General features: G+C 43.8%; 1 protein-coding gene across 2 annotated transcripts in view; it reads right to left on the bottom strand.

Moving 5' to 3' along the window:
- Window positions 1-13,109, bottom strand: part of DLST (dihydrolipoamide S-succinyltransferase) — a 19,662-nt gene extending 6,553 nt beyond the window's left edge. Inside the window, exons 1-10 of one of the 2 annotated variants that reach the window (XM_061429476.1) lie at window positions 12,848-13,109; window positions 11,594-11,627; window positions 8,617-8,665; window positions 6,056-6,111; window positions 5,846-5,920; window positions 5,552-5,607; window positions 4,939-5,050; window positions 3,269-3,424; window positions 2,824-2,900; window positions 1,849-1,946 (exon numbers count right to left, since the gene is read on the bottom strand). In XM_061429476.1, coding sequence (XP_061285460.1) covers window positions 1,849-1,946; window positions 2,824-2,900; window positions 3,269-3,424; window positions 4,939-5,050; window positions 5,552-5,607; window positions 5,846-5,920; window positions 6,056-6,111; window positions 8,617-8,665; window positions 11,594-11,627; window positions 12,848-12,892 — 758 coding nt within the window. In that variant the 5' untranslated portion in view covers window positions 12,893-13,109. Of the gene's footprint in view, window positions 1-1,848; window positions 1,947-2,823; window positions 2,901-3,268; window positions 3,425-4,938; window positions 5,051-5,551; window positions 5,608-5,845; window positions 5,921-6,055; window positions 6,112-8,616; window positions 8,666-11,593; window positions 11,628-12,220; window positions 12,352-12,847 lie in introns of those variants that run through there. The other variant, XM_061429475.1, reaches the window with a different exon arrangement.

Raw genomic sequence — 13,109 nt, 5'->3', positions numbered from 1 at the left:
CACAAGAGCTGCAGAAGACGGAAAGAGAAGCGATAAACATCTCTGCTCTCAAAACTGCCCAAATGCTATTGTCTGGTCATTAAGTAGTTTCTATTTCAGAGTTCTGTCCTTGGAGGCAGAGGCTGGGACAACAGGGGAGAGGAGGAGGTCTCAGAAAGGCCCCTTATGGGTTAGCTGATCAGCACAAGACCCAAAGGGCACTCAATCTAAACCAGATTACTGACTGCAGAGGGACCCCAAGCCATCAGTAAGTGACACCTCGATTAGCTGCTGAAAGGAGATCCAACTACTGTACTTACTTTCCAATCAAAGCTGTTGGGCCAACTGCATCTTTCAAGGCCACAAATATTTACATGTTTTGTCTTAAGGAATTGGGTAGAATTTCAAAATCCAATTCAATTTGTGTACAATTTGGCCCTAATGCACTGAAACATAAGCTGCAGCCTTTGTGACTCATTAGTCAAGGTCCTTCCCTGCATCCTATGGATACAAGAGAAATCTTTGGCTTGGATGACATCTAGTCTTTTGGGGAAGCTTCACAATAGAATGGATGACATCCAGTGAAATGGACCACAGAACCCTGCTCTGTGAACAATGAATGCTACAGCATGCTGTCACTAAACCATCTCCCTCTCTACATTTTTCAGACCCTTTCCAAAGGAAACCATTTACCCTAGTGAAATGCAGATTAGCAGACTAAGCACTTGGGATAAAAAGAAGCAAAGAGATGACCTAAAGACTTGATGACTTTACTTCCTGTATTAGATATGAACTCTTAACCTGGCCCTTAAAACATTCTGAAATATGGATGCAACTTTCTTTACCATTCTTTCCTACACATCTTCCTCACAGTGATTGTTTCTCAGATGTGTCCTGTACTTTCCTATCTGTGCCAGGTCCATACTGTTAACATCTTCTGGAATGACCTTCCTCCATTACATCAAAATGTGAATCGTTAAGGCCCCTTAAAGATCTTTTTCTCCAGGAACCCTTTTCTGACTCCTACCTCCACCTCAAAAACAAACAATCTCATTCTCTCCTCCACCTCACACTTTTTGTATTTTTCTGATACTTGTTTTTCTAGATTTTACTTTGCATTTATCCAACAAGATGGTAGCTCCAGGCTAAGCGTTCTTTATCACTCATCTTTGCATCCCACCAAAATATAGTGTAATATATTGTGCACAGTAAGCACTCAAAAACCATCTGTTGACTTTAACTACAATCTCTTCCCTATACCTATAAACAAAGTCTTGCAGAAGAAAAGTGAGTCAACAATTATCTTACTATAGAAATGGGCTTACTGAATCAGCACCTTTGGTTAATATTCTGAGGTTTCTGTCTTTAAAAGCAAAACTTGCTTCCCATTTCATTATCGAAGTTGGAAAAGGTGAAAGATATGAAAAGCCTGTGCCTTTCTACCCACTCAATCCTGAGTCGCTTAGGAACACACATAAGGAGCAGTCACAGTGAGAAGGAAGCAGGATATGGCCCCCTGACTCTGGGCATGCTGTCAAATGATTCTCCATCCTGAATGGGAGCCTTGTTGGCCTGACTCCCCTCTCTCTACTTGTTAACAGTGATCATTAGAGTTTAAGACTATTACCAGCCTCGTTTATCAGAAATCACAAGATTCAGGTATAAATCTACAAGGCTAAGTTTTTTAAGTCACAGAGGAGGCAGGCATAGTATTAGGAAAGTCAATCAGAGAATGAAACCAGTGGGTCACTCTGTGTAAGTCAAGAAACAGTGCAAAGAAGTACTTCTTTCCTGTTAAGTTAGTTTTGGGCAAGTTCAAGTATTTTACAAGAAAAAGAGCACAGGGAGGAGGAGGACTAGAGCTCTCACCTCATGTCAATCTCATTGAAAGTGGTGAGCATTGCGCAGGTGTTCTGAGCCTCCTTCAGACGCTGGGCGATGCGTTGCCGCATCCTGTTCATCTTCTCCTGAAAGGGAGAGTGCGACAAGTATTGCCAACCTGGTGTCTTTGGGCCTAGCCCTCCCACTTAGTCTGCAGGAGCACTGGGCTTGCTGGGAGGGGATAATTAAGGACTGTAGTATCTAAATACAGAAAGAGATCCAGGCTTCCTCTTTCCTGTGGTGGCTTGCTCCTCTGAGCAAAAACAAGGAAATACAGATTAAAAACTACTCACTCTGATGTGCCCTGAAGTCTGATGAAGAATAGAGGCCCAGGAAATGGTTTGGTTTATAAACCAAAACCAATTTATGGAAAGGAAGAGTGTGTGGTGTAGGGCTAGCCAGCCCAAGAGTCATTATAGACAAGGCAATTTCTGGTGATAAAGACTTGCATGAGAATAGCTACTTGTGGAATGGAAACTCAGAAGCAACACATTTTTCAGGCTATCGTATTTTTATGAGGTATTCTCAGGCAGAGGAACCCACACTCTTGACCATACTTCCTTGAGGTTTTATGTCTGCCCCTGACTGCCACTGGGCAGCCCTCAGCTAAGCATCCCGGAAGAACAGGAATAGAGCTCGCTAAACCACCTCTCTGAAGTGTGGGAGGGAGGAGACGCGTTACTAGGCTACCATCCCCTGTATGCACCTTTCTCACCCACAGCACTTCAGTGGTAGCATGAGAGAGGGAAAAAACCAGTGGACAAGTGTTCAGAAGACCTCCAGTTCCAGTCTTTTCATTTGACGGTCACGTGAATGAACAAGTCACTTCCTAAAATGAATTTCCTTGCCACGCCAAGGGAATCAGCTGCCGGCCACTCAAAGGCAGGCAGAGCATACCCATATTTTATTAATCTCAACACTGCTCCTCGGCTTCTTTCTTGGAAGTGGTCCTTAGAGGCTTACCCGATGTTCTGAACGCAGACCTACACCAGCTCCTGCCTCAGCTCTTGGAGGGGCAGCGGTGGGTTTTACAGCAGACACTGTAAATGAGAGCAGGTACACTGCATCAGACAATGAGAAACATTTACTCGAGTATATGCCCGTGCTTTCACACTGCACTTGTCACTTAAGTGTCAAGGTATGCTGAGATACATCAGTATCACTCCTACTTCACAAATAAACAATCTGGTCAGAGAAGTTAAATAACTAGTCTAAGGTCACACAGCTATACACAGAAAGCTGAGATGCAAACTCAGGTCTTCTGATACAAAGTCTAAAGTTTCTTTTACAATGCAGCCAATGAAACCTGTCCAGAGCCATAATTAGTCTTAGACTTTGCCCTCTGAGGGAATGTGGCATTAGATGAGATGGTCTCCCGTAGAAAGACACATGGGAGGCAGAGGCTTACCTGGTTTGCTAGTGAGCGGCTGTGAGGGCGAGGGCACAGGTGGCATCTGGGTGGGTATAGGTGCTGCAGGGGGAGGAGGAACAGCAGACACTGTGGGTTCTGCTTTTGGGGCTGCGGCAGCAGGGGCTGCAGCTGGCTTGGCCTTAGCAGGAGCAGCTGGAAAACAAGAAAAATAGATGCCATTGGCACTATGTGGAATGGAAAGCAACCAAACTGCAGATACTAAGTAGAATTTAGCAGCAAAAGCTCTCTTTCTCATCAGTTAACAAATGCTTCCTGAGTACCTTCTATACGTGTAAGGCTATGAGATACACAGAGTGACTTAAGGCACTGTTCTTTCCCCAGGACTCCTAAACATCCTACATAAGATAACTGGCTGAATTCAGCTGCCTTCCTGATTGCATAAATGTCTATTAGTCATCAAATTCAGCCAGTACTTTCAAAGCACCTAAGTCAATGGTAATAGACTTCAAAGCAAAAAAACCCCAGCAATTTAAGATGTTGAAACACACACATAAAAGTAACAACTTTCCAGGTACAGTAATACTGATTGTCTCCTATGTCTCCTATTTTAACATCACATGTGGAAAAACTCTTAACTATTAAAAAATAAACACTTAAATAATCAAGGACACATTTAGACTTAAGAGTTCAAAGCATTTTATCTAGAATAACTCTCAGAAACCAATGAGGTGGTCAAGCAATGAAATTCACAACTTTAAATATTTTTTTATTTTACCCATTTGAATATCACCATCTGGGTTTATATTTAAATCAGAAGAACACCCTCTTAAGGAATGGTCAGAAAATGAAATTCTCCAACTAGAAGAATCAATATTATTCCCTAGTCTTCTACTTGTGTAGAAGTGTACACAAGTGTATGTTCTTTCCATTCTGGGCTTCTGATCTTAACCTGATCAAACATAATGAGGCCATCTACAATCTTTCTGCTTAACTATCTTAACCATGAAATAGACTTTAGTAGTTACAGCATTTAACTAAGAATCAAAAGTTTTCTTCCCTAATCTCTAATACACTGACTATAAGATCCAATATAAATTCATTTCCTTATTTCTTCCCAAGAAAAATTCAACCCTCCCTAAAAAATGTTGTGACAGAACAGATGTGAAAAAACTACTCCAAAATTCTCCCTAATAGACATGATGAAACACTGCTTCTTCTCACTTTAGAACAGTGGCTGCCAGCCCTGGCTATGTATCAGAATCACTTGGAGAGTGTTAAAGACAATAACAAAAACTATGATAGATAACCAGGATCTGAAAACCCCAGATTTAATATATTAGAATCCCTTGGCCTCAGAATCTGGACATTCGTGTTATTTTTAAAGCCCCCATGTGACTCTGCTGCCAGGGTCAGGGAAGGGGACAGGAAAAAAAACACTCTCTCTAGAATCTTCTTCCTTCCTATTTAAGAAAAGGTCCAGCACCAAAAAGAACACTACTGTGAGGTTTCTTTTCTTAATACCCTTTTCTTCTAAAACTTGACATTTAAAGTTCACACTATACATATATCTCTCTCCTCTTACTGCCTCACTAAAGGCAGAGGGAATGCAAAATGGTATTTGATGTATCAAGAATTAGTATATTATGCTCAGCCCCAATTCCAAGGGGGAACACTGGAGACCTTGACAACCAGGAGAACTTCTTTACCGCCAGTTTTCCTGAGTGTGAAAAGAGGAGTGCCTCCTTCTACTTTTCCCCCATCAGGTACCAAAAGAGCTTCAATCACGCCATTTGCTGGTGACGGAACCTGCACAGAGGTCTTCAAAAGGAAGACAGATGGAGAAAGAGTCCAAATGTTTACTCAGCATTAGAAAATTAATTGTACAGAATCGCAAATGAGTCACAAGAGTTGCAACACAGATATACAAGACCCTGCATAAACATCAAGGCCACACTTTCAGAGTAAGAGTAATCAATGCTACTGTGAAGATGCACCTTGTCTGTCCTTTCTCAGAAACATTAAAGCAAGATTCAGTTAGTGTGTTGCCAAGTGATACATAAAAAACAACTGGAAACAGTTCATGTATACACACACAAAAGCTACAAAACTAAAGCTACTAAAGTACATAGTACATACACCTAGAACAATCTAAAATTAAACGTTAAATGCTTTTTTTTTTCTTTTTACTGAGCTATTCCAACAATTTTACTGAGGCAGCTAACAATTATCTTCAAACAACAACTAAGTCCCTGTTCCTTTCATTAGGTTAAAACACCAAGGGGAGACCATGAAAAGATGGCACCAATAGGGCAAGCCTACCTTGTCAGTTTCAATCTCACAAACCACTTCATCTTCTGCAACTGTGTCTCCAACAGCTGAAAAGACAGTCAAAGGCTACCTGTTAGGGGTGAGCAGTGAGTAACAAGAAAACTAGCCACAAAATCCCCTTTGGCAGGTGTTACAGGACCCCTTTCCTACAAGCCAGGGGAAAGTACACTGCATGTAAAGAAGAGTGGAGCCATAGGTTCCACTGATTATCATGGAGGTAAGGGGAGTAAAGGGGACTTTTCAAAAGTATTTAAACTTAACAAGTGAGAAGGCAGTAAATCTTACCTTTCTCCCACCTGACATCCCCCTCTGTGACAGATTCTGCAAATGCTGGGGTTTTGACTGTAATCACATCATCCTCTAGGAAAAAAGGGGAGGAGGGGAAATCACGCAGTCCATATTTCTCCTTTTTTTTTCTGCCATTAAATTCAGTCAATTGCTATTCTTCTCATTAAAATTCCATTCCCAAGAATGCAGGGTGCTGAAGGTACTTACTGCACACAGCTGTAGTTCTAAAGAAGCGAACGCTGAAGATATTACTGCTGTTAATGCTACAAAACAAACATAAAAGTAAACTCCTTTAACAGGTGAATCACTCACATTTTAGTCTAGATAAGGCATGAGAATCACCTTCCCTTTATTTTTAATTAATTTTTATTAGAGTACAGTTGATTTACAATGTTGTGTTAGTTTCTGCTGTACAGCAAAGTGAGTTAGTTATACAAATATCCACTCTTTTTTAGATTCTTTCACCTTCCCTTTAAACCAGTGATTCTTGACTAGGAGTGGCCATCACTGTTACCTGGGGAACTTTTTCAAAGCATACGTGTCTAGGCCCCATTCCCAGAGACCCTGACTCAGCAGGTCTAGAGTAAAGCCTGGATTACTTGGGTGCCTCAAGCAGTGAGGCCCTTGGGTGAGTGAAATGTGCTGCAGTGAAATGCCAGCTCTTCCAGAACAGACTTACATTTGCATCTTTGAAGAAAAAGACAGCGTCTTGGTCCTTTGCATAATCACAAAAGGACTCAGCTTCCTGATTAGGTTTTTTCTTAACTAAATCCATGTAAGATAAAACTGTGTGCCCTCAGGGTACTTGCCACTTGCCACTTTAAAACAGAATTTCTGTTTATGTGATTATAGATTTAGATAAGACAGCAAGATGAAAGTAAAACAAGGTGTTATATGCAAAATAAACAAAACAAAACAAACAAACCCCACTGAAAACCTCATAATCTCCTGTTCTCCTGACAGAAAGCAGCACATCAGTCCACTCTGGACTCATTCAAGAGGAACCGCAAAAGAGCAAGGTATTCTCTGATATGGCACTAACTTGAAATAATGTAACCTGGAGAATGATATGACTTTGTATGCATAAAGCCATGAACAGTGGTTACCACTGGAGATGGGAAAACGTTGATATATATGCTATCTGTGGTTATCTGTCACATACACACATTTTGGAAGAGTGATTTGGACTTCAGGACTGTCTGAATATTCTACAACTAGCACCTTTACAATAAAAAGTGAAACAGATTTAAGTTGCCTTTGGTATTTTTAAGTTCTGTGTAAAATCAAGGAAAAATGTGTTATTAAAAAAAATACAGAACACAAAGTGTTCTGCATAAAAGTTTCCAACCATGTATGGATACACGTTCATGGGCAAGAACTAACGGGTAATGTGTCAATGCAGAGACTGCTCTCTGAGGACACCCAGAACCTGGCACATCAGCTATATCTGGGAATAGGAATGTAGTAGCACAGAAGAACAGGATAAAATCTTCTCATGCACACTCTTTTTGCTTTTCAACCATGTAAATGTGTAACCTATTAAATAAAAACATAAAACCAAACATAGTTTTACAATAAAAGATTTTTAGTAAAACAGGTACCTTATTCACAGAAAAAAGACAAAATACAATACAAAAACAGTTACCAGATTAGAGTAATACCCTAATCTGTGATCCTCATCATTCAAAGTTTAGGGGTTTTTAAAATAATTTACTTTCAAATAGTTATTTGTTTTATTTATTGCATAGGATTTGTGGTCGCTCTAATTTTCATTTAAACTATAGATGAGAAACACAGTTTGACACTCCCTAAATAATTTTTAATTTTCAAAAGTATTAGATGTTAACAATAGTAAACTTAGAAAGAACAAAAAGAACATTTACAATGGGACTATACCATACAATACAAAAGGAATAATTTTATAACCTGCTTTTTCCCACTTATAGAATGAACATATAACATAGCATAGCCTAACCAACCCATTGCTGTTTGACCATTCTGAGAAACACAGGTACACCAGGAGTTCAGTACAGATTCCTAGAAATGGGATTGCTAGATCAAAAGGTACACACAGTTCAAAGACTTATGAATGCCAAATTGACACTGTAATGCACAGTGAAGAAGGAGCAATCTGCTGACCCTTCATTTTGAAGATTCCACCTATAGAGAAAAATAGCTTGACGGCTGCTCAACAGGAAACTAAAGAGCGTCCTCTTACAACCACCCTGAAAATATTTGGAAGCAAAGAAGCATTAAGCAACATTCATAAGCAGAAGTTAATCTGAAACACACATGGGTGGCCTCTCTCCAAATTTTGCATTATGTAACAGTAGCATTCATTCCCTCTACACTAGTCAAAGTCCCAGGACTTAAATGACTAGTCTCTTGCTTTTACTGTTTCTAAAATGCGTAACTATGCAACCAAAAGGATGCTCTTAACCTCCACAATAAACATAACCTCCAGTCCTTCAGCTTCACTTGTATCCAACCAGAATATTTAGGAGCACCCTTCTATCAATTTCCATAAAAAGAGGATTCCAGCTCCACTTTCACTATAATCTGAACACCTGGTCCTGACACACTCCTGGTCCAATACTTCACATGGGGCCGAAGCTCAGGCTCATATCATAAATTAACATCAAGGTCAGGTCGAGGGACTCAATATAACCAGCTTGATTACTAGGCTTGAAAGACAGGAAAGAAAGCAGATGGTCAAACTGGTGTCAATACCCCGGGTCCACATATCTGTGCTCCCCAGTGATACTTACACAGTCTTCCTGCTGTCAGGGTAACCTGGTCCCTGACATAAGGAGATCCCTGCAAGAAACAAAACAACTCTTAACCAACAACTCTTTATCTCATACAGGATACCTGCTGGGAATGGAGAAGAAGTTGTTCACCCCCTAACTCAGAGAGAGCAGGATCAACAGCAGGCAATAATATAATCTGTATCACACAGAGTCCTGTCTCTTAAACTTTTCCACCATAGTAATCGTAATGGCAGAGAATAACGGGTATGTGAGACTGCAGGGAATGGGTTTGAAGAAGAAAGGGGAGAATTCTATAATCTTATTTATCTCAAAATTCATAAACTTTCATTATCCCTGTATGTTTTCATGATAGAATGCCTCTACTTCCCAAGTTTTCAAATACAATTGAAGCCTGAAGGAGACACATGATAGCTTATCCTGTGACTACACACAGCCTGGTGAAGCAGTGGAACGTTTGGCCAGAGTTTGTTTTCCTGGTTACTTAAAATGCACTGAGCTGGAAGTCTTGTTGCCTGAATCCCAACAGCAAAGACTAGGCTACTTCAGGCCCTAGGTCTTCAGCTTGCTCAAGCAAACTATTACACCTCCTTTCCGTTTATTGCCTTCCCACTCTTGCTGAGACCTTCCATTCTGGTCACACTTAACAAGGTGAGAGCCTCTTTCTGCTCCACCAATTGTCCTTATTACAAATAACCGCACTGCCGCAACAGACAACTAATTACTCTATCTGCTTCACCTGATTATATTCTTTCATGTGTCTTGTTTTTTCAGATCAAAAACAACTCTTGCTGAACCATGGGCACAGGAAATACCAACTGGAAGACAATTCTCTCTTGTCCCAGCTTCCCACAAACATCCTCAAGGTTTCAGTCACGTAAGTCACCTCTTTATGTCCAAAAGCCAACGACTATAGTACAAATCCCAAACACAGCATGTATATGAGCTTGCAGCAAGCAAGCAGCCCATACTGATTTTTGGAACTCTAATTCCACTTTAGAGTTTATCCTACAGCAAGTTTCATTTATACAGTGCTTTAGAATTTATAAAAAGCTTTCACATAATGACCTCATTTTGATTTTCATCTAACACACCCTGAAGTGGAATGACCATTGCCATTATTCTCATTTCATATATAAGGAGGGCTTTTGGAGGTTAAGTGACTAGCCCAAGGAGAAGCCCTGAACCATAGCACAAAAAGCAAGAACAAGGCTCTTCTCATTGTCCTGCCAGTCTATAAAATGGAGAAAATGTTTACTAACATTTTTCAAAATTCCAAGGTAAAGAGTTTATTACTGAGAGTCCCCTATGAGCTAACACTGTGCTAGGTTCTTATGATCTCATGACTGTAAGGATAAAGTCCAAAAACTTTACACATTTCTGTCCAGCCCTTCCAGACAAGCTTCTTTTCCATTTCTATGACTGGTCATGTCTCTTCCTGTCTGAAAACTTTGCATAAGCCATTCCCTTTGCCTAGAATATCGTTCTCTTGGCCAACTCCTATATATTCTCCAAGACTTGGCATAAATGTCACTTCTCTGGGGAAGCCTTTACTGATGGTGCCACCTCACTCTCCACCCTCCCAAGCCTGGCTATATCATCCCACCCCCTACTTCTCTTTCACAGTAATCACAATATAATTATGTACTTATGTAATTAAGGGTACTTATGTACCCTCCTGGAGGGTAGAGACCACCTCTATCCCTGCCACCTAGCATACTGTCTGGCTATGTAGTAAGAATTCAACAAATAATCTATTCATTATGAGTAAATGATTGGAGAAGGCAATGGCACCCTACTCCAGAACTCTTGCCTGGAAAATCCCATGGATGCAGGAGCCTGGTAGGCTGCAGTCCATGGGGTCACTAAGAGTTGGACACGACTGAAGCGAGTTGGCAGCAGCAGCAGCATGAGTAAATGATAATATGATGGGGTAGGAGTTCAGGCTGAGGAGCAGACCTGGCTTGACCAATAGTTGGCAGAGTGACCTTGGTCAAGGCACTTAACCTCTCTTAGCCTTGAGTCATACATTTGTAAAATAGAGAAAATATTTATTTTACTGTTTCTTGATGAGTAACTGAAAAAATGCACAGAAAGCACTCAAAACAATACTTGGCGCATAGAATGCCCATAAGAAAATCAACTCATTCAACGAGTATTTATGCCAGGCATATAAAAAATTATTGGGATAAAAACCTGAATTCTTTCCATTCATCTCTCTACCATCTTCTATCTCATACCACTCTCTCCCTCAACCAAAATGCTCTGGCCAAATCACCTCTTATGCTAGTTCCAAAATACTGATGAGCGCTTTCCTTCCTCAAGGACTTTATACATGTCATTCCCTTTCCTTCTCCTGCTCTTCGTCTGGATGGCCCCTGTCCTGTCACATCCTCTGGGTCACAGCTTCAGTGTCCAGCTTCATTTGTTTCCTTTTCAGCATTCATGATAGTCCATCTGTTGAGCAATTTACATACTGTCTTTCCCTAACTAGGTTGTAAGCTCCCGGAGGGTGAGAAACCCACCCCCACCCGGCCCCCTTCACTGCTGTATCCCTTGTGAGTGCCTAGCAGCACAGGTGCCTGACACTGAGTAGATACTGAGTAACTATGTGCTAAATGAACAAACGACAGCTGTTACTAAATAGCATTTGGGGTGGCTTCCAGTGGCTAGGACTCGGCACTTCCAACCAATGCGGGGCGTGGAGGGTGGGTGGCGGGTGGCGAGGATGGGGGGGCGGCGATCCCCGTTCCATCCCTGGTCGGGGAACTAGATTCCCAAGTGCCTCAACTAAGACCTGGTGCAGCCAAATACACCAATAATTTAAAAAAAAAAAAAAAGCGTCTTTTGTTTCGCTCCTCTCTCTCTCTCTCTGAACACGAGGCGGAGAAACACAGGCACCCGATTTCCTCACACGCGGCTCTGCCCAGGAGGAGGAGAGAGCATTTTTAGGGGACGGCAAAAGGGCAGAACTTACCAGGCAGGGAACGTCTCACTAGAGGGCAGTTCCCCTGTTGAGAAAGAAGACGTCGGTCACCCGAGACGAAAAGTGAGGGAGGAAACAGCTTTTCCAAGTACAGACTTAAAGCTGCCCCCGGGACTGGTGACAGGTAACCTCGGGCCTCCTTCCAAAGGCAAAGGCTACAGCAACAACGCGGGCGGGACGCCGGGCCTGCCAGACTATCTCAACCTTCCCCCACGGGAGTGATAACCCACTGGCTTTTTAACAGATTAGAAAAGAGGCCCCCGGATCCAGTCGGGGGCTTCCGCGGCGCCCCCCGCCCCCGAGCTCTAATAGAGTCTGGTGTCCGGGCGGGCGCGGTTCTGGGCGGCTCCTCGGCCGGCGCGGACTGAGGGTGGGGTCGGGCAGGGGCGCGGCGCCTGCGGCCGCGGGAAAGGCGCCCGGCCGCTAGGCTCCGCAAGACGCCCCGGAGGCGACAGCGGCTCCGGGCCGCCCAGCTCCGCGGCGGCGGCCTCCGCGTCCCGGTGCCCTTGGTGCCCGGCCTGGCCGGCGCGCCACGCCCCTTGTCGTCCCCACCCCACCCCTGTCTGCCCGCCGGCGACTTTCTCACCCGCCGGGGGTCCCGGCCCGGTCGGACCGTACCTTCTGGAAGGCGGACAGCGAGCGGCTGAACGCCCGGGACGCGCAGCGGGACCGGGACAGCATCACGGCGGCGGAGCCGAGGGCGGGCGGACACCGGATATCGGGCCCGGCAGCAACCGGAAGCGGGGCGGGCCGCGGCACCCGCTGCTCGGGGAGGGGGGCGGATGGCTGTCCGGACCGAACCACTAGCGAGCGGAACGGGGGGGCCTGCTGCGGCTCAGGCCGGGCCTCCCGAAGGCTCCTGAGACCGTCCGGCGACAGATCGCCCCCGCCCCGGGGTCCCATCCTCCCCGTATCTCTCCGCGGAGAGTTCGGATAAACTGGGCGCCCATCTCTCTTGGGACACCCCCCACCCAGGGCACCGCGCCATTCCTCCCCTGCATTCCCGGGGGTCAAAAAGCGGAAGGTAGCGTGGGCTTCTTCGGACTCGGACCTTGGCTGACGTGTCTGTGCGATCTTACACTTTGTGTGGACTTGGGCAGGTGACGTTGCTTCCCTAAGCCTCAGGTTCCTCCTCAAAGATAGAGCAGGGGGGGGAAAAAATCACTTCGCTCGCTCCCTAACCCCGGAACAAAGAAACGGAGCACCGAGGAACCGCTAAAGGGCTCCCATTGCCCGTTAACTGACCTGAAGATGTTCACCAAGCCTTCTTCTGCATCCTTGTCTCCTCATCGTCCCTTCTCAAACTCTCTCCAGCTAAGCTGGTTGTTCCTCATACCTCTTGCGCGTTTTGGAGGCTGTTCATTTGTCATTCTACCCCTAGAATATAAACTCCATGAGATTAGGAACCTGGGCTATCTTGTTCACTTCTTTTATCTCCGGCCATTTATTAAAATTACAGTTTTTGTTGAAATATTATTGACTTGTAGCACTGTATACGGAGAAGGCA

This window comes from Bos javanicus, chromosome 10 (assembly GCF_032452875.1).
Source record: "Bos javanicus breed banteng chromosome 10, ARS-OSU_banteng_1.0, whole genome shotgun sequence".
NCBI lineage: Eukaryota > Metazoa > Chordata > Mammalia > Artiodactyla > Bovidae > Bos > Bos javanicus.
Note: the sequence above shows the minus strand (reverse complement) of the source record. Positions and strands in the feature narration are given on the sequence as shown.